Source organism: Phycodurus eques, chromosome 1 (genome assembly GCF_024500275.1).
Source record: "Phycodurus eques isolate BA_2022a chromosome 1, UOR_Pequ_1.1, whole genome shotgun sequence".
NCBI classification, from domain to species: Eukaryota; Metazoa; Chordata; class Actinopteri; order Syngnathiformes; family Syngnathidae; genus Phycodurus; species Phycodurus eques.
The window spans coordinates 49,520,310-49,542,147 of record NC_084525.1 but is presented as its reverse complement, the minus strand read 5'-3'; the positions used below and the strand labels follow the sequence as shown (position 1 = coordinate 49,542,147).

The 21,838-nt window shown below is 43.4% G+C and overlaps 1 protein-coding gene across 2 annotated transcripts; it reads left to right on the top strand.

Annotated features, from left to right (window-relative positions):
• Window positions 1-193: 193 nt before the first annotated feature.
• On the top strand, window positions 194-6,336 carry snai1b (snail family zinc finger 1b). Of its 2 annotated transcripts, XM_061670195.1 has the most exons (4): window positions 194-726; window positions 3,552-4,580; window positions 4,756-5,256; window positions 5,336-6,336. In XM_061670195.1, the coding sequence occupies exons 2-4, from the start codon at window positions 4,499-4,501 to the stop codon at window positions 5,518-5,520; spliced, it is 768 nt and encodes a 255-aa protein (XP_061526179.1). In that variant the 5' UTR covers window positions 194-726; window positions 3,552-4,498; the 3' UTR covers window positions 5,521-6,336. The 2 variants fall into 2 exon arrangements, with proteins under 2 accessions (XP_061526179.1, XP_061526186.1); XM_061670202.1 differs by lacking the exon at window positions 194-726 and having other exon boundaries at window positions 3,420-4,580.
• The last annotated feature ends 15,502 nt before the right edge of the window (window positions 6,337-21,838 follow it).

Here is a 21,838-nt window from a genome sequence, read left to right as displayed (position 1 = left end):
TTCCGTACATATGGATCCAAAAGTGATTCTAATTATCAGTAGTGCTGAACTCGACAGCTTGCCCAAAAAAAAAACTTATCAGAAAATTTAAAAAAAGGACCAAAAAAAAAACAAACAAAAAAACAAAAAAAAAAAAAAAAAAAAAAAAAAAACGCGGTCTTCTGCTGCTCTCTTGTGGTTAGTTTACCTATTATTTGTTTCTGTGGATGCGCTACCCTTTCCGAACACTAGATGACGCCACTTAGGCAGACAACAAAATACGGAGGGGTCTACGAACAATAAGAAACCTAAAACAAATGAAAACATATGTATCTATTTTATTTTGATTGTTCGTTTATTTCGTTACCTTCAACACTGAACAATTTATACACGTGGCATGCATGTCAGAAGCAAAAGAAATAATGACAATAGGTAATTGAAAATAGGAACAACCTTTGTCTGTTCAAATGAATTTTTGAAATTGAATATATGAAATAAAATATCTTTATAATTTGTGAAATTCGTGTTTTCGCACCAAATGACTACTAACCCCAATCTGGTTGACCTGCAAGGGACTCAAGCACACAGACAAGCCCATGCTATACTTTGAAGCTGGAAATTGTTGTTATAACTGAATTTCCAAGCTGGATATGTTTGCAGGTGGTTTGGAGATCTATGGATAGATAGACCGAAGTGACCACTAGATGACCTTTAACATCCAGGGAGTGCTGTGGTTTGACTCCAGGGGTGTGTACAGATAAGCCAACTACAATAATAGGACATACCAATGTGTTAAGATTAAGGTGCGAGACACTATTACTTTTTATTTGCAAGTCCTTCATAACAGAAATAACCGTCATCGTGTTCTAAAAAGGTTTTTTTCCTTGGGGGACAAAGTTGAAGTGTGATGATTGCTGCGACGTACGCAACACAATCAATATTCCCGCAGACTGTTTGTTTTAGGCCTCGGCGAAGCGGCAGAACGAGCAAATAGCAAACATGACACAGGGCCGTTTAATGAGCTGCTGCTGACGGACATATTTGGAGATAAATATGCTCATCTATTTGTATGCACTGTAAAAGTTAGCAGGCGGCGTGCGCTCGTCTCGACTGTTGAAACATGTCATTGTGGCCGAATGTTGTCTATGCATGGTAGGTTAAATGTTTTATGTGACGAAATACAAAGCGGAATCTCCTTTAGTGACTGTGACATTTGTCCAAATGGAGTTCATTGAATTCACAGCGCAACGTATGTCGCACCTGTCGAGAATTTAGCGGTACAATGTGCACAAATCTAACCACTCTACTGCACTTGAACTAGTATCATATGGTACCACGACACTATAAAGGCCACGTTTTGCCTTTCAAGGGGTGCATTAGTGTCACACAATCTATTTATAGAGAAAACACATATTGTAAGGCCACCTTTGTAAAATTACAACATCAGGTTTGGGTCCGAAAAAAAAAAAACAGCAGTTTTTTTTTTTTTTTTCATTGTTTTCTTTTTTTTCCTTTTTCCCCCCAAAAAGACCCGCATTTACATGGTCAATGGCCAATGAAGGCACCACTGCATATACGATTAGACAACATTATTCTGCGTTGCTTTCAATAGTGTTGATGGTATATAATCTCCGATCGACGTTAATTCAGACAACGCACGCACGCACACGCGCTCACACATACTGTATGTATGGGGGGACTCTAAGGTGTCAAACATACGGCCCGCGTCCCGTCAGGGGTTCCAATCCGGCCCGAGGGGATGGAGAACACATTCAGTGCTATTTCTCAATAAAAGTAACATTTGTTGCTAATTTTGTCGACTGGAGGGTGCACTGACTGAGGGTGCATTGACGCACCTGTGAAGGACAAACGCTGCCAAATTGCAGGATTCATAACACTGTTGAGATCATTTTTGGTGAAAAACAAATTGCAGACTGCAAACAAATTGCAAAACAAATTGCAGACTGTTGATGATTTGCAACAAGATAATAATGAACAAATGTGAATATTTTCCGAAAGTACTTGTAATCATTCGCACAAAACGAATGGGGAACATTTGGAATAGTTGCTATTTATGGATTTTTAAGCCCCTCAAAAAATATATATATATTCTGGTTCGGCCTGCTTGAGATCTAATTGGGGTGAACTAAAATGAGTTTGACACCCCTGTGTCTAGACAAAAGTTGGAAATCACTGGACGAGAGCGATGGTTACACTCTGCATGTGGGAGTGTGCACGGCGTTCCTCGGGGATAACCTTATCTTGCTCCTGCTGGGTTTACACGCCTCGCAATCGCAGACCCGCACTCAGACATGCATATGCAAAACCAGCGAGCAATCAGCATCGTAATAATACAGTAGTCAAGCTCTGGCTCAGTCTAGGTGGCGTCCAACCGAGCTACAGTTGAACACACAGTCAACAATGAGAAGTCTTCAGACTGACCCCCCGTGAAAAGGCCGGAAGATGAAAACATTCCCGGGCTCACTTGGTCTTCTTTCAGATTCAACGGGGCAATCACGTTGCTGCAATCTGAGAGACAAATTGGCAAATGTAAATGCAGCTGAAAGGTCATCTACCTGAATGCGCCGAATGCTAACGATGCACTTGATTATTCAAGAGCCATCCGTTGTTTTGCATGGGAAATCGGTTCAAATGATTGGGTGCAACTTCCTGCCAACGATCCACTTTGTCTTTGACTTTTCTCCTTATTGAGAAAAATCCCATACAGTATTCGCGAGGAAAACACATTTTGAATGCAACTGAAGACTGCTGCTTTGGTGTTAAAAGCAGCGCCCATTGGTGTTAAAAGTTTGGTCTGCGGACCATGAGTAACCTGCTGCACATTTTTTTTTTTTTTTTTTAGACGCACAGCAATTAAACACGACCTGCCTCCGAGACCAAGTACAAATGTTGAAATGTAGCGCACAATTTTTTTTTTAATAGAAAATAAAACTGCAGCAAAAAACAAAAAAACAATTGATTTTTATTTTGCATTTTATTTAAATGTAAAAAAAAAGTTGAATGGAAACTTTTTCTTTGTGACACTTTTTTTTTTTATTATTTAAAAGTGGAAATAAATTTGACTGTTAGAAGGTATCACATTATTTTTTCTAATTTTTTTTTTTTTTGTTGCACGTTACAAGATAACGGATTTGAACATTTTTTTTAAATGGGGGGAAAAAAGTTTAATGGAAATCTTTTTAAATGTAAAAGTGGAAATGAACTGGATCTACAGCATTCATATAATTCCTTATTTTTATGATATCACACGAGATTTTATTTCTTTATTTATTTTTTTAAAAAGTTGAATGTTACAAGATATCCCAGTTTATTTTAAAAATTTTTTTACTGAAAATATCACACTAACAATGTGCTTTGTCACCAGTAAACTGAGGTTAAGACTGTTTTTTTTTTTTTTTTTTGCTCCTTAAAATAAGCGAAAATGCATGGATTGATGTTTAAGTACTTAGCGAATGTTGACCTGTCGTATTCGGAATTGCTTTTAGCATTTTTCCTAAACACAAGATGAAGTGCCCTCATTCTTCCATTTTTTTTTTCCTGTATATGAACAGGCGAGAAAAGTTTAGACCCATGGACAGGTGCTAACCCCCACCACCGAACCCCTCACCCACTGCTCAGCCTACCACCAGCTTTGGGCTCCCTTTGCAATGCCACGCAGGACCAACGACCATTGGGGCATTCCAACAACATTAGCACCCGATTGCAAGTTTACAATGCTGCGCCCTAACAGAAATGCGAGGTTACAGCGACTCCGATTGGCTCAGGATTTGGACTGCAAATTACGGGAGAAATCAATGCTCGTTTATTACACGCTATGTATTCCAAAAGCCGCCATTAAATGCGCATCTTAAAAAGCAGCAACAACAACAACAACAACAAAAACCTCAAAACTCAACTCAAACACCGACAGCCTGTTGCGGTCACGTTGTTGTTGTTGTTGTTGTTGTTACAGCAAAGCAGCCGACAGGGGGCGCTCCAACTTCAACTAACTTTAAACGGAACTTGGATCGTGTCCACCAGCTGCAACTCATTGCAACTACTTTTGTTTTTGTTTGTTTTTTTTTCTTTTTTCTTTCAATGCTCAATTGTTGCCCGTATTCGTTGAGCCCGAGGGTGCGAGCGTGAAATGCGTAATTCGATTCGCCATTTGCAGCAGTCTAGGGGGGGGGGCCGCTGGTGGCCTACCCCGACACAACTGGGTGTGTCTTTGGGGGGAGGGGGGGGGGGCGTGCCCACCCACCACGCTGCAGCTTCTCCTCCCTGGTCAACTATTTGAGGAGGCGTCCGTGCAGTGATTCCTGATCACACTTTGTGAACTTCCACGGATGTTGGCGTGGCCCCCTTTTTTGTTTTTTGTTTTTTTTTCCTTCTTTGTGTGTGTGTGTGTGTGTGTGTGTGTGTGTGTGTGACTCCACAACAAGCCTCCCAAAGTAGAAGAGGACGCTTGCGGCACCTGAGCGCGCTCCGTGGGAATTACTTCTGCATTGAAAACGACAACATGCCTCGCTCCTTCCTTGTCAAGAAGTACTTTTCCAGCAAGAAAGCTTGCTACCGAGATAGCCTCCTGGAGAGCCAAAGTGGTATGTTTGAACTTGTGGGGTGGGGGGGAAAGTCGCAGAAGAATGCAAACGAGATGAGTTTGTTGTTAGATTCCTTGCAAGGCGCTCTTTGTACTGTGTTATCATGCTCGGTTGTGTGTTATTTTGCTCTCAAATGAAATGAATTTCACAATCTCTTTCCTGTACGCGTTGGCAGCGTTTGTCCCGGAAAGCTTCCCACGCGCTGACCTTCCCACGCAGAACCTGAGCTCAGCCCTCACCTGCCCCCCCTCGGATCCATCCACGCGCACACTGACCCCCGAGGCCCCGGCGTCCCTCCCTCCATCCCCGCTCGGGCCTCTGGACCTCAGCAGCAGCAGCAGCAGCAGCGGCGGCGAGGAAGAGGAAGAGGAAGACAACGGCCGCTCTTCCGACCCCCCCAGCCCGGATGTCCTCCAACCCGTCTACGGCTGCGTGTACTGCGGTAAGAGCTACGGCAGCGTCTCGGCGCTGTCCCGCCACCAGACGCCCAGAATCTGCGCCGAGGCGTCGGCGTCCCGGCCGGCCTTCCGTTGCAAACACTGCCCCAAGGAGTACACCAGCCTGGGCGCCCTGAAGATGCACATCCGCTCCCACACGTTGCCGTGCGTGTGCCCCACCTGCGGCAAGGCCTTCTCCAGACCGTGGCTGCTCAGGGGACACATCCGCACACACACAGGTTGGTCTTTTTTTCTTTGTTGTACATCAGAACATGTTGTCCTCTTAGCTCAAGCCTTTCGCCCCCGGCCCCCCTTCAGGTGAACGTCCGTTCGCTTGCCAACACTGTAACCGGGCCTTCGCCGACCGCTCCAACCTCCGGGCGCACCTGCAGACGCACTCGGAAGTCAAGAAGTACCAGTGCGGCTCCTGCTCGCGGACCTTCAGCCGCATGTCTCTGCTGCACAAACACAACGCCGCCGGATGCGGCGACGTCGCCTCGTAGACCGACCCCCCTCGCCCCCATTCCCAGGAGCCTCCCCGTTGGCTCCATTCTTTTTTTTTTTTTTTTTTCCCAATTTCAGAGCTGAGATTCAAAATCGTCAACAGTGAGTGCATGTATGACACGAGAGGAGCTGAACGTGCGGTTGAACCCCAGGAAACTCCCATCGGTGCCGGCCGGTCCGGGACTCTGGCTACGCTGCAGCTGCTTGAGTGTGTTTTCGTGCATACGTGTGGATGCCATTCCTTGTTATGCAGGCAAGATGTGTGTGTGTGTGTGTGTGTGTGTGTGTGTTGAGACAGCTGCCTGTGCAGGTGGGTGACGGGTGACCTCCACTCGCCCACCTCCTCTGCGCCAAATGACCTGACCACTATAGCTTGACCAAAGGACCTAGTTTGTTTCCCCCCAATATTTCTCTGGTGTCTTACTGCTGTGTAACTTTTTAATATTTTGACATCACATTTTTTAATTTTGTCAGTCACATTTGTGCACCCCCTTGCCACATGTAAGTAAATAAAAGCTTTGCTGTACGGGGAAGAAAAAAAAAACAAAAAAAAAACACCTCCTTCCTGTCATCCTGTTTATTTCAACATGCTCCAATATTAATGAACGTTTCACCAAGCATTGTATTGACTCTATTGGCTCCAAATGAGTCGATCAAGGACGGAGGCGACAGGTTCTCAATGGCGTTGTGTGCGCTAGTGGGAGAGGGGGGATGGGTTTGCGTGATGGTGAGTGATCGGGGGAACACCTGCACGCACCTGCTGGGCTGTCAGCATGCACCTCGAGGCACACGTCGTGGGCAACGCGCACGAGAGGAGCGGGTGAGCGAAGGAGATATTTTTGCGTAAATGGTGCAATTTGTTCTTTCCATTTTCAATCAAATGCCAAAAACTGAAATCATGACTGATTTATGTTTTTTTTTTTTTTTTAAATCTAAAAAAAAAAAAAAAGATTCAGTTTAAGGCTCAGCTCAAAAATAAGACATTTTACAATAACGGTTAGATGCAGCTACTCGCTGAAACCAAGAGCACAATCCGTCAAATGATCCATCCGCCACGTTATACCAAGTACAAACGTGTTGAAAGCGTGATTATAATCTGCTTCGTGCATGATTATTTACAAGTTTACACACCCTGGCAGAATGTGTAAGGTGAAGCATTCACTAGAGAAAACACTGCTCCACAAACTCACGTAACCTTAGAGGAACTTCGGGAGGACGTGCACACTGAGGGCGAACATGCGAGCTGCACATATGGCAGCAATGTGTCTGCGATCCCCCGCTGCCCTCCTGACCCTCACACACTGACGCCAGCGTGTCTTGGTGAGGTAACAATGTGTTTCCTGCAATAGCGGCCAGTTGATGAGAGGTGGATGCGTGTGTGTGTGTGTGTGTCTTCACAGTCAGAAAGCTGCTTCTCAAATTGCATGACTTAGTTTGCCCAATGTAAACACCCCCCCGGAAAGATTATACATGCATGTGCCTGGCTGGGCGCATGCAACACTCACAGCTGAAGCAAGTGCTTGACTTGATCGTCATGAACTTTAAAATAAAAATTAAAAAAAAAAAAACAATTTCTTGCATTATCTGAGTGCCATCTTTTCCAATGAAAACCAGAATCGTACTCTTGACACTTCGAAACGCGCAATAAGAGGGAATCTATCACCTTGTCGCTTTGAGGCGATGAAGTCACCGCCGTGTGGGTGTGCGGCCACGTTTGGAATATCGTGTCGTCTGCCTCAAAGTGCTTTATTGTTGGCAACCCCCCCCCCGACGAATGTGACATTCCCGAGCCATTAGTGACAGACATATAATACCGCTGCGTCACACAGAGAACCGCCGCTCCGTCTGCTGCGCTTGAGTCAAAAGTAACAAGGTGATTTTCCCCAAACACGAAATCACGTTGCGCAGAAGCGGTTGTGACAAAAAAAAAAAAAAAAAAAGGGGATTGCCGTTCATTGAGAATGTTCGCAATGAAGGATTGCAATCACCGGCCAGCCGTATCATTGAACCTCTGCGGGGGTTACGGGGTCACGCTGAGACGATCGCCTGTCAATCACAGAACCAATATTAAGGCAGACGACTCACATTCACACTAATTTAAAGTCTTCAATTAATTTAACATCCACATGAAGATACAACAAATACTGTCAATACGATGAAGGGTTCCTGTAAGTTTTTGAGGATAAGTGTTCAAGAGATTTTATAAACATTTAGTTTTTTTTTCCCCCTGGCCAAATTAGCCTCTTAATTGCTGAATTTTAGATGAACTTCGAATACCCCTGAACGTAAAAATATTAGCGTAAAATCTGAAAACAAAAAACGGATCAAACTAATTTCACTCACTTCACAAAAAAATGCAAACGTCAGCTTTTGCATTGGAACTCCTCAATTGTCTCAAGTCGTTAAGCAAGCTTTTGCATGTAAGCGACAACCCGAATCACAAAACCGTAAACTCCGATGACACTAACTTTTCTGAGCACTTTTACTTCCACTCAGTCTTCATACTTCGTGGTCATGTTTGCATCACAGGAAGTGGTCTGTCAGCAGTGTTTGGACACAGCGCTTCCCCAAAAAGTGCTGATATGAAGCACCTGGGTGCGGCTGCTGTTGTGGATGCGTGTGCACACGCTGGATGATTTATTTATTTTTTTAAATAATGTTTTTTTTTTTTTTTTGGAGGGATGCTGAGCCGATTGCCCACAGAGTACAGTATGTTGCACGACAGGCAGGGTTGTGGCACTGATTGACTGCAGGATCACATTCGACCTGGGGGGGGGGGGGGGGGGGGGGCTGTTAAGTCACTGGGTTAAAGTTTCAAGCTTTCTTTCCAAGCTGTAGTGCTGTCACACAATGTCACTGTCTGAAGATTCCGTGCCAGCCCCCCCCCCCCCCCCTCCCCCTCCCATTGGCCCCCTTTTTCAGTGTACAGTGGGGCCTTGAGATATGATTTTTAATTCATTCCGTAAACACGCTTGTAACTCAAAACACTCAAATCGCCTTTCGGCATTGAAATGGAAATGACATTAATCAGTCCCAGCCTCCCCCCAAAAACATTTTTGTAAGGTGCTTTTTTTTTTTTTTTTTAATGAGAAAATATCACTCTACAATATTGTACGTTCTAAAAACATATAGCGTGGACTCCTTCATACTCGCAGCTCGGCACCCGTGCATTCTCCTATCTGCTGATTGTTTTTATTCCCCCGCCGCAAATTACCCCATTTATTTTTCAAAATTGTTTTTCTCTTATATCCCCACATATTCAAGAATTGATTGGGTCGAAATAAAATTAATCAATCAACGGAATTATAATGGGCATCAATTTTCTGCGGATTCTCGCGATTCGTGCTTCCGGCCCGGTCCCCCCCCCCCCCCCCCCCCCCCCCGACACTATCAAGGGTCCACTGTAGTAATAACCAAATTAAATAGAATGTCAAAACTGAAACATTTCGTGCATTGTGAGTAATTCATTGGCGCTCCTTTTGGTGTGTGAGGCTCGGCCACCAGGCAGCAGTATAATGCACTCACGCACGCCAACGAAGAGTTTTACTCAACGACTGCAAGTGACTCAATAATCTCCAGTAGTATTAATCGCTCTTTTGCAGCGGATGAAATATAGATGCATCCCTGCGAGTATTATAATATTGGGTTTACGAGTTGCCGCACTGTTTTTGGTCAAATATCTGTTTCTTAAAGCGTTTACAACGCTGCAACGAATGATGCTCTAGATGCTCGTTGGCGCGTCGTCCTCGCGAGGGTCCATTTGAATTCTGGACTTGATAAAGCATTAACAAGCACGCATTGATGGCGCTGATATGCATGCGTGAAAACCTGGATACAAACTCGAACCCACGTATACCAATCCAGAATAGTTCCACCCAAGCACAGGATATGGCCTCACGGAGGGGGTACACACCATCTCCTGTCCACCTCTGCACTCCTGCTGTCCCCTTCAACGGGCTGTGTGTGTGTGTGTGTGTGTGTGTGTGTGTGTGCTGTTTCCTTCTCAATACAGGCCTCTTCTGTCCCATAGGGTCAAAGGGTAGACGACGAGCCTGGCCGTGATAGTAAACAGATGATGTGTGAAAAGGAGGAACCTCGTGTCAGTGCAGAATTGTATTTCCATTGAATTGTCTCCAACAACTCGCTGCATTGCAATCTAAGGGAGACACACTATTTAGGTCAAGGTGACATAACACCGAAATAATGAATTCTTCAGTCGGGGATTAGTGAAGACTTCTTAGTTTGCACCAAATCTTCCTTTGGACAATTCTTTTTTTTTTTTTTTTTTTGTTCCGCAGGAGACATGTAGAAAGAAAGTCATATTCGCACCGAGGGTCAAGTTGGGGCCTTCAATTATCCAAACATGCTTGTGCAGGCCTTCATGTTCAACGTCAGTGACCTCTGACCTCTAATTATAAATGAATGGCCAGAAATCCCCCCCCCACACACGTGCCAAAATCCTGTAGAAATTCTTCCCAGTCGAGTACGCAGTTTGTTTGGCGTTATCTTTGTCCGAATAGTGTATTTTTAATGTAAAATAGACAAATAAATGCATAGGTCTGATAAAACAAGAGGTTGGGAGAGTAGGCAAAATTTTCTTTACAATCATATGAGTCAAGTTCAAGTAAAAATGAGTCCTCCAAATAATTACGTGAGTAAGTCCTACTCAAGTACTGAGTGACTGGTAATTTCCGATTTGTTATTAATTTTAATCAGAGCATAAACATCAAAAAGACAAAAATCTCAAATAGATTCCGACACCTTCAGCTATTGCTCAATGGCATCACTTTAATTAAAACAATAACCAATTAAAGCTTTCTAAACTAACATAAAATAAGGCAAATTCAGCCAGAAGAAATGTTAAATTAACTCTCTTTGTTTCCACTTGGGCGGCGCGGTGAGCGACTGGTTCAGCGCATTTGCTTCACAGTTCTGAGGACCGGGGTTCGAAACCCGCCGCCGCCTGTGTGGAGTTTGCATGTTCTCGCCGTGCCTGCGTGGGTTTTCTGCGGGCACTCGGGTTACCTCCCACATCCCAAAAACATGTAGGTTGATTGGAGACTTAAGAAAATGGATGGATGGATGTTTCCACTGGTGAAGGTTTCTTAAAAATGACGCACGTCCGATTAAAAAAAAAAATTAAAAAAATTTTTTTTAATGAAGAAACACATTTTAAGGGACTTGTTATTGTATAGGTATGTGTGCAAATGTTTGTCAACTTATGAGAAGACTTCAGAGTTTCATTCTTTTTGCTTCACTTTCACGATGACTGTGTAATTGCGATGAGGACACCAAAGGCACTTGATAGCGACATCGACCCCAGCGCATCCTACAGTATACCAGAATTCTATACCGTCCGGAACCTTTTAAAACATTAACAGGACAAACGGATGTGAATGATTTCATTTCACAGTAAATGCACAATAAAGATGATGGTTCTGTTATGATGCAAAGAGGAGGAGGGACAGAGGCTGGCCTGTGTTTAGTTTGGACCTCTGAGTGAGTCTGTGTTACACTTGGCAGCTCGTAGCAGAGAAGCGTCTGAGCTGAATGTTTTTATTCGCCCCCTCCTGCTTTTCACCCCCGCGTTGTGTCATTCTGTCAGTCCGTCTCTCCTGCTTATTTACTTGCAGGTATTTCGGTATTTGCCCCTGAGGTGCTAATGGTGGCGCTGAGAGCTGCAAGGTGCACTTTTGTTCTCCTGTCAGGACCTGTGTGGGCCCGAGGGGGCGGCGACCGAAAGACGGGGGACGGTTCTATTGTCCTGACACATTCCACTCATCCAAGAATACGGTCGCGAGTGAGTGGAGGGGTGTTCAATAGAGGTGCCGGGGCGGGTGCAGATCAACCTTTGAATTTGCCGTTACGTGTGTGTGTGTGTGTGTGTGTGTGTGTGAGCGCGGAAAGCACAGATTCGTCTTCCCTCTCTCCTCCCGCCTGGTCTCGTTCCATCCTTTCCCTTGAGGAGCTGCGGGGCAGGCAAATGCACCTGCTTGAAATCCACACCCCAGGGCCAGACGCCCGTCTCCTCCGTCTCGGCCGTTTTACACAAACCCAGCATGTGCCACACACTCTGGTGTCCGCTTACACTCTTTAAAAGGGGCACACGATTTCCCCTCAGATATATTTAACCTCAAATAATACAAATGTAAATTGAGATCACTTCAGCGTGGCAGAAAAAAAATATATAGTACAACAACAACAACAACAACATAGCTTAGCCTTAAGTCAGCGAGTTTGATGCTAATGCTAACACGTAATGGGAAATGGCTGCAGCAAAACATTTAGAGATTCAATATAACAGTACTCACAGTAATATATTCTTTATCCTCTGCCAGGACCTGAGCAACTATACTGTGCAGACGTCCATGTACAGTATATCTGTCTTTTTGTCTTATACTGCCCCAAGGTGGACAAGGCGGGCAGCAGCAACAAGGACATTCAATTGATGTAAAGTCTGACAACAAATATTTAATTAATTTTAGTCCTATGAAATTATATCATTACTGCGTGTTTTTGTAACAAAGTACAATATTATAGAATGCTATTTATCTCATTAAAAACACATTTGTTGTTGCTTCTGGAGGCTGGAACGGATTAATGGCATTTCCATTCATTTGAATGGCTAAAGATTATTTGAGATACAGAGTGGGAATGAAAAGTATTCAGACTCCCGTAAAAAATTTTTTATATTGCAGCCATTTGCTAAAAAAAAAAACATTCATGTACACACAGCACTCCATATTGACTCACACTCACATTCACACCTACAGGCAATTTAGAGTCTTCAATCAACAAACCACACCTATTTTTGGGATGTGGGAGGAAACCGGAGTGCCCGGAGAAAACCCACGCAGGCACGGGGAGAACATGCAAACTCCACACAGGCGGGGCCGGGATTTGAACCCCGGTCCCTAGAACTGTGAGGCAGGTGTGCTAACTAGTCGTCCATCGTTCCGGCTGGCCGCATTAATCTTTCCTTCGATTGGAACCGGTTGTCCTGAAAAACACCCCCACAGCATGATGCTGCCACCACCATGCTTCACTGTTGGGACTGTAATGGACAGGTGATGAGCAATGCCTGCTTTTCTCCGCACATGCCACTTAGAATTAAGGCCAACAATTTCTATCTTGGTCTCACCAGACTAGAGAATCTTATTTCTCACCATCTTGGAGTTCTTCAGTTTTATTTTTTTTTTATTTTTTTTATTTTTTTTTAAACAAACTCCATGCGGGCTTTTTAAACAAACTCCATGCGGGCTTTCATGTGTCTTGCACCGAGGAGAGGCTTCCGTCGGGTTGACTTTCTAGAACTTTCTCCCATCTCCCGCCTGCATCTCTGGAGCTCAGCCACAGTGACCTTTGGGTTCTTCTTTACCTCTCTCACCGAGGCTCTTCTCCCCCCGATTGCTCAGTTTGGCCGGACGGCCAGCTCTAGGAAGGGTTCTGGTCGTCCCAAACGTCTTCCATTTCAGGATTATGGAGGCCACGCTGCTCTTAGGAACCTTAAGTACAGCGGAATTTTTTTTTGTAACCTTGGCCATATCTGTGCCTTGCCACAATTCTGTCTCTGAGGTCTTCAGGCAGTTCCTTTGACCTCATGATTCTCTCGCTCTGACATGCACCGTGAGCTGTAAGGTCTTATATAGACAGGGGTGTGGCTTTCCTAATCAAGTCCAATCAGTATAATCAAACACCGCTGGACTCCAATGAAGGTGTAGAACCATCTCAAGGATGAACAGAAGAAATGGACAGCACCCGAGATCAATATACGAGTGTCACAGCAAAGGGTCTGAATACTTATGGCTGTGTGATTTTTAATAAATCTGCAAAAATGTCAACAATTACGTTATTTTTCTGTCAATATGGGGTGCTGTGTGTATTAAAGAGGGGGGAAAAAATTACTTAAATGATTTTAACAACTGGCTGTAATATAACAAAGAGTGAAAAATTGAAGGGGGTCTGAAAAACTCTGTCCCCACTGTAAGTATTTGAGAACAAATTCAACTTGTATCTCAAAGTACCACTGTATTTGGATCAGCACAGTAAATGGGCTGAAAAGAGCTTTTTGAGTTTGTCCCTCAGGATTAAGCAATACAAATTAGGGTTTTGTGCTGACAAAGAAAGAAAACCACACTTCTTTTTTTCCCCCCCCGAGTTAGTTACAAGCATCACGCATGTTTCCTGAACCCGAGTCATGTGCACACTTGTCGGTGCATGCGTGTAACTGGACTCCCTTGTGCAAGTAGGGACAGGTGTGCAACCACCTGACCACACCCCCAGGCCACACGGCACCTCCTGTCCCCAACACCTGTCCCCTTCGTCTGCCTCCCCCCCAACGTACACTTAGTGCTGCGGCAGGAAGGCAGGTTGCTCGGCTGTGACGGAGCCAGGGGGATCGGGTCCGGCTTGTGTATCCACACAGCTGTCCCATCTTGAAATTAAAACTCCAATGAATGTCTATGCGGTACCATCCATTCAAGCTGGAGGTAGTCGGAGAAACAGATGGGAGCGTATCAAACATCTCGTTTCCATAAGCGACAGTTCATTTTTCATCTTTTCGGACATGACGTGACTTACCATTAAGCGTCATCAGTCAGCGACTAACATTACTGTTGCAAAGATAGACATATTTCGAGAAACAACAATATGATTTATAGCTTAAATGGTTGTCAGATAAGGACGAAGGCAAAGGAGAAAGCCCGGAGATGTCTTTGCAAACTTTCAGCCAATGACGATTAAATTAAGGACACATCAAGTGTGCAAACATTTGGCCAACATGCTAACACAGCTAATGAGTGCAAAGCTGTCAAATCCTTCCATTTTACATTTCTGGACTACTTTGTGAAACTTTTGCTGATCTTGAGCGCCAGCTAAATGACATAATAGCGTGAAGCGACTTGACGTGAAGTTGAAAGTAAAACAGTAAAACAAGCATGATTTGATTCATTTTTTTGATCATCAATGTTGATGCTGACTCTTTGGCTTGTTAGCAAATCTCGCTGCACCGCTATTACTGGTGCCCTACTGTGTTGACGTCACAACAAAGCCAAAGAAAAAGCAAAACATACTTGTGACATTATTATTTTCTTAAAACACTTTGAAGTCTGTCTTTGCGCCCATCTTGTCACAATTCTCAACTGACCTTTATCAAATTATCTCGAACTGTCCAGTATCCAAGGAAAACACTTTTTTTTTACATTATGTCACAAAAAATGGACAGAAGTTAAATCTGTTCATGTTTCTTTTAGACTTCACACCGATCTGATCGGCTCGATCGGTACTGGCCGATAATTAGCATTTTATGCTGATCGGCTTTAATGTCATCATTCGCCGATCCGATCAATGATCCATCCATCCATTCATCCATTTTCTGAGCCGCTTCTCCTCACTCGTGTCGAGGGCGTGCTGGAGCCCATCCCAGCTGTCATCGGGCACCCTGAACTGGTTGCCTGCCAATCGCAGGGCACATAGAAACAAACAACCATTCGCACTCACAGTCACGCCTACGGGCAATTTAGAGTCTCCAATTAATGCATGTTTTTGGGATGTGGGAGGAAACCGGAGTGCCCGGAGAAAACCCACGCAGGCACGGGGAGAACATGCAAACTCCACACAGGCGGGGCCGGGGATTGAACCCAGGTCCTCAGAACTGTGAGGCTGACGCTCTAACCAGTCGGCCACCGTGCCGCCCCGATCAATGATGTCTCGGCAAAAGACATGCGCGTCTGCACCATGTACAGTATATTTGAATCCAAAAGCTTGTTTATTTTTAGCCTTTTGATGTAGTACTGTAAATATCTGACTGCCAATAAAGTTATTTAAAAAAACAACATGTTGGCGGTGTGGGACAGACACATTTGAGACAGAGAACACGTAATGCCCTGATCAGACTACAAGACAAATTTGCTCTTTCATGATTGCACTATGCCAGACTAGTGCAATAAATTCCGATACCACCGCATCGCGTCTTTTACGATCACTGGGCTTTATCTTGTCAACTCAAACTCGACAGGATACACTCGTTACCATGGCGACGACGACAACAATGGATCGTGCCACGTGTATTATAAGACCAAAATGGGGAAAAACGTGTGGTGGTGGTGGACACCGGTGCTCGGGAGAGGACTTTCATTTAAGGATTTCTTGAGGTATGTTCACATACTTTTAATACGATACAGCTAGCAAGCGGCCAACAAAACGTTATTTAGCCTAGCAAGCTAGTGCTAGCACTAACGGTTGTACGTAAACATGCCGGCGTTCTGTTGAATCATGCTTTGTGTGTGAGCCATGAGTCAGCGGTTGCTTTCCTGCATTGAAGTGACCATGTCAAAATTACAGCATTCAATTACTGGAAGACGCAGAACTCCTGGTGGTCTTTCATGATGCCGATGATGATTCAAAATCAATCATGATGATTTTGTTTTTATCTTAATTTCATCCACGTTCTTATCAGACCTTTACGCTTTCAGTATTTTCAAGAACAAAAAAAGACATGAAAGTAAAATGAGAAAATCAAATGAGATGCAGACAGTAGGTGGCCGCGTTGACAAATGAGTGTCCAAACTGTTGAGTCGGACTCCTTTTTGACATCACTGTTTACACTCGACGAGTCTAATGTTATCACACTGAGAACAATGGTGGCCAGAATGATGAAACGAGACCTTTGTTATAAAAATAAATGAAACTGTCATCTCTCTGTGTGTGTGTGTGTGTGTGAGAGAGAGAGAGAGAGATAGAGAGAGAGTGGGAGAGGGAGAGGGAACGGGAGGGAGAGGTCATAGCAGCCTGAAGGCCATTGTAAATTCCTCGTTGGCTCAACCAAAGACATTCTTCTCCGCTGTTTTTCTTTCTAATCTCAATGCTCAGATTACCAGCTAGAGGGCCTGACCAGATGACAAGAGAACCAGAAGAGTGGCATGCATGCATGCATGCATGCACGCACATGGGCCCAAGTACGCGCGCACACAACATTGTTTGTCGACATGCATTTCCTTACAGCTGTGGCGTGCGTGGTCGTGTACGTCGGTGAAAACACAAGCCGAGCCACACACACTGAAGGCGACGAACTGCACATACTGAAGTCATTTCCTGTGTATTGTTTTTAAACCTTATGAAAACAACCCCCCCTATGGAGAATGCTGAGAGGATTCACACACATCAGCACCCATTCAGTGCTACACACACACACACACACACACACACACACACACACACACACACGCACACACACACACACAATTCATAATTGTTGGAAGCCTCCAATTAAAGCCCTTCCAGATGTGTCTTTCACTATTATGGCCGATGAAAACAAAAACGTAAAAGCATGGTGCTGCTACAACGTACGGTTTGGAGACTACATTAGATACCATTTCCAGAAACTAAAATAAGTAGTATTGTCATTTTGACCAGGGTGTGTCTTACAAAGTACGTGAGGGACTATTTATTGGGATGTAGGATCGTTTATGTGGCGTGAAAAAGTATTGGCTCCCTTCTCAAATTGTAAATATCTCACAAATATAACCCCAGTACACCTAAAATGCTGTTTTGAAATTATTTATTAAGGGCGGGAAAAAAAAAAGAAAAGTTACCTGGCACTGTGTGAAAAAGTAATGGCCCCCTAAACCTAATATCTGATTGGGCCATCCTCAGCATCAACAACTGAAATCAAGCGTTTTTTTCGAAGTGGCAATAAGTCTTTCACATCTCTGTGGAGATGTTTGGCGTCACTCTCCCTTGCAGAGCATGAAGTGCCTTTTGAAGGTCATGCCACTGCATTTCAAACAGATCCAAGTCTGGATGTTAACTAGGCCACTACAAAACCTTAATTTTGTTTTTTTAAGCCATTCAAATGTTGACTTGCTTGTGTGTTTTGGATCGTTATCCAGCTGCAGAACCTGGAGGTCACAAACCGATGGATGAACATTTTCCTTAAGTAATTTTGTAAAAGAGCAGAATTCATGGTTCCATCAATCACAGCAAGTTGTCCAGGTCCTGAAGTAGAAAAGCAGCCCAAGACCATCACACAACCACCACCATGTTTGACTGTTGGTATGATGTTTTTTTCTGAAATGCCGCGCTACGTTTATACCAGATGTAACGAGACACACACCTTTCAAAAAGCTCAACTTTCATCTCACCAGTCTACATTATATTCTCCCCAAAGTCTTGGGAATCATTCAGATGTTTTTTGCAAAAGATGAGCCTTGATGTTCTTTTTAGTCAGCAGTGGTTTTCGCTTTGGAACTCGGTCATGGATGCCATTTTTGGCCAGTCTCTTCCTTATTGTTGTGTCACGAAAACTGACCTTAACTGAGGCCTGCAGTCCTTTAGAAGATGTCCTGAGTTCCTTTGTGGCCTCCTGGATGAGTCTTTGCTGTTCTCTTGGGGTGATCTTTGTAGGGCGGCCGCTCCTGGGAAGGTTCACCACTGTTCCATGTTTTCTCCATGTGAGGATAATCGCTCTCCCTATGATTCACTGGAATCCTAAAGGTTGAGAAATGGCTTTTGTAAACCTTTCCAGACTGATAGATGTCAATTACTTTATTTCTGGAATTTGTTTGGATTGGGTCATATTGTTGCAGCTTTTTTAGATCTTTTGTCCAACATGATTTTGTCGGGACAGATTCAGTGTAAGCAATTTCTTGATTAAACAGGTTTGGAGGTAATCAGGCTTGGGTGCTTTCAGTGAAAACTAACCAAAAATTGTGATTAGCCACAATTAATTCATGATTTAACAAGAGGGGTAATTACTTTTTCACACAGGGCCAGGTAATGTTGATTCTTTTTTTCTTTAATAAAAGAAATCACCGTTTAAAAAGTTCACGGGTTATATTTGTCTGATATTAAAATGTATTTGACGATCTTAAACATTAAAGTGGGGAGACTATGCAAAAATCTAAGAATTTGAGAACGGGGCCAATACTTTTTCACAACGCTTTATGAAGTCAGAGAAGAGCTGCGTCTTCATGTCTATACTGTACATGAACGTGTCAGCTTCCAACAACAAGTGATGTCGATTTAGATTTGCAATAGAATCAGGCCCAATGTCCACCCTTGAGGAACACCAATTGTCAGGAACAGATGTTCCGATAAGAAATACTCTGAACTCATGGACAGTACAGTACCGGAACAATATCTACTGAACCTAGACAGCTCCATCTCTGACACGTTTGAGTCTGCCAAAAGGGATGTTTGCGATGACTGGGGATATAAAAGCACAATGCTCTTGCCTATTGATGGCCCAAACCCTAAACCAAATAAATACTTTCCATACATAGGATGCATTTTGTCTTCGAATTTCAAAGCAAACCTGGGTTTATATGGAACACAGTTACCACTGAACATTGCATCATGTGAACCTTCTGTTTTTAAACATCATCTGTGTTGTGTCATCACATCACAGTCTAGTGTAAAATGAGAAGCTGTATATTTGTGGAGCTTTCCAAAATCCTCCTTTTAGTAGGAGGTGGGGGGGAAAAAAACATACTAATGATTAACCTTCTCTTGTCATCAACGTTTAAGTCAAAGCAAAGGTACTAAAAAAGTATCACACCCAGATCTTAAACAGCTGGGTAATCCCAGCAGGGTTGATCCCTGCTGGGATGAGGCGCAGAAAGGTGCTCCAACAGCTGTCGCCGCTGAGATCTGTCGCATCAGATCCCGGTGTCTCTTTTGCCACTTTCCTCAGGGCAAGTTTTAAAGTATGGAAACCGAATTAATCCATTCCAGGGTTAAACTTCCACTATCATAAAGCTTTTGTAAACTGTACAAGTATCTTCAAAATGAACCTGTCAACCGGGGCAGTACTGTGGTGGGTGTGGCTATCATTTCCATTTTCTCCTTGAACTGGCGATGGTTTTCACCAGGTATTCCGGTTTCTTCCCACGGTCCAAAACCATCCATGTTAGGTTAATTGCAGACTGTAAACTGTGCACAGGTGTGAATGTGAAAGTAAACTAAATTCTTCTTCTGCACCTTGATGAGACAGCTTCTTCTTTTGTCGCAAAAAACTCATAAAATAATCCTGTATCGATATTGATGCTGATACTATCCGTCAGTACTCATACTCGATACTACAACACAGATACTAATTTACTAGACCGATATTACTATTCTGCCCTCCCTGGGAGTGTGGTGTGCTGTTTGGGAGATTGTGAACAGTTCTCCAAAAATAAGCCATGTGTGCTTGGTTCAAGTTATTCTTGATACACTCAGTTGAAGTTGACTCTACTGTAAGTTGTATATTTCATCAAACACATAACTTTCTCTTACAAGAGCCCACTAATGCTAACATATAATGTGGAACACTATAATGACCTAACAAATTAGCATTAATGTTTCGCTATAAACCATTATATAACAAATATTTGAACACAAAAAGGTACAACAACATATTCAGAAAGATATAAAATTCCCACAAACAGCTATTCCCTGTAATCTTTGACAAATTAACTATAGGAGGCTGCTGCAGATTGGTCCCAACGGTCTTCTTTGTGTCTTTTCATCAAATCAAAGTATCAAATAGAACCTCAATAGAACGGACTAATAGGGGTTGGGGGGGTCGTCAATTATAGCCGATTTTCCATTACATTGAAGCACTTTTTTGTGGCCATATGCACCCGTTACTGTACAGTACAAAATTATTGTTTTGTAGGTTTTTGGTGGCCTAAAACGCCCAGTAAAGTGCAAAGTTTTTGTAAATAAATATATATAAAAAAAAGCTTGAAAATGTTTGAAAGTTTAACATTTTATCCAAACTTACCACGCCGGTGTACTTGGTCATGGTGACATTGTTGATGTACAGTACTCATCATAGGCGAGTTGCTTTCATGAGCGGCGAGGAATAAGTGCGCTTCCTAGTTCCAAATCAGTTGGCAGAGGAGAACGGCTTGACAAATCAAACAAAAAAAAAAAAACAGTTACTGCACCGACGGTCCGTTTTATCTGACATCTGTTATATTGGCGTGCGTTGTATCGAGGTTCCACTGTATCTGCATGCGTGCGACTGGAGGCCAAGGTGCGCACAACAGAAGCAGCACATATCCTGCCAGGAGCCATTTGGCTTTAAGGGAAACACGGATACTTTAGGATACTTTAAGGGAAACACGGATGACAACACTAAAGCCAACTGTAAACTATGCGCAGCAAAATTGTCGAGAGGAGTGGTGAAGACTAGTCATTTCAACTCGAGCAATTTGGTTAAACATCTAACGAAATGCAGCTAGAGGCATTTAGGGACCACGACTGCTCGAGAAGACAACATCCTGCAATACTGGGGGCGGGGGTCAATAAAGTGCGGTAAAGTGCTCACAGCAGATGGTGTCGAGAGGCTTTGTGATATGTGTGTATAAGATGTGTTATATCTGAGTGAAACTTATGCCATGTTGAATAAATGTTTGTATATATTTGATTAAAATAAAACACATTTTCATTACAATTGCAAGACGTAATGGCATTATCAAGAACCCTACTGGTACTTGTTATCAGCGAGTACTCTCCTGTCAGTCTTTGACTTGTACAACCCCAATTCCAATGAAGTTGGGACATTGTGTTAAACATAAATAAAAACAGAATACAATGATTTTCAAATTATGTTCGACCTAGATTTAATTGAATACACTACAAAGACAAGATATTTAATGTTCAAACTGATCAACTTTATTGTGTTTAGAAAATAATCATTGCATTTTATGGCTGCAACATGTTCCAAAAAAGCTGGGACAGGGTCATGTTTACCACTGTGTTAAGTCACCTTTTCGTTTAACAACATTCAATAAACGATTGGGAACTGAGGACACTAATTGTTGAAGCTTTGTCGGTGGAATTCTTTCCCTTTCTTGCTCGATGTACAGCTTCAGCTGTTCAACCGTCCGGGGTCTCCGTTGTCCTATTTTACGCCTCATAATGCGGCACACATTTTCAATGGGAGACACGTCTGGACTGCAGGCAGTCTAGTACTCCGCACTTTTACTACGAAGCCACGCTGTTGTAACACGTGCAGAATGTGGTTCGGCATTGTCTTGCTGAAATAAGCAGGGGCGTCCATGAAAAAGACATTGCTTGGATGGCAGCACATGTTTCTCGAAAACCTGTATGTACCTTTCAGCATTAATGGTGCCTTCACAGATGTGTACGTTACCCATGCCATTGGCACTAACACAGCCCCATACCATCACAGATGCTGGCTTTTGAACTTTGTGTCCATAACAGTCCGGATGGTTCTTTTCCTCTTTGGCCCGGAGGACACGACGTCCACAATTTCCAAAAACAATTTGAAATGTGGACTCGTCGGACCACAGAAAACTTTTCCACTTT

Excerpts from the sequence above, each read along its gene's own strand:
- snai1b (XM_061670195.1), top strand. The coding sequence starts at position 4,499 with ATGCCTCGCTCCTTCCTTGTCAAGAAGTACTTTTCCAGCAAGAAAGCT. Across the intron at positions 4,581-4,755 it reads CCTCCTGGAGAGCCAAAGTG|CGTTTGTCCCGGAAAGCTTC; the intron begins GTATGTTTGAAC and ends ACGCGTTGGCAG. Across the intron at positions 5,257-5,335 it reads ACACATCCGCACACACACAG|GTGAACGTCCGTTCGCTTGC; the intron begins GTTGGTCTTTTT and ends GCCCCCCTTCAG.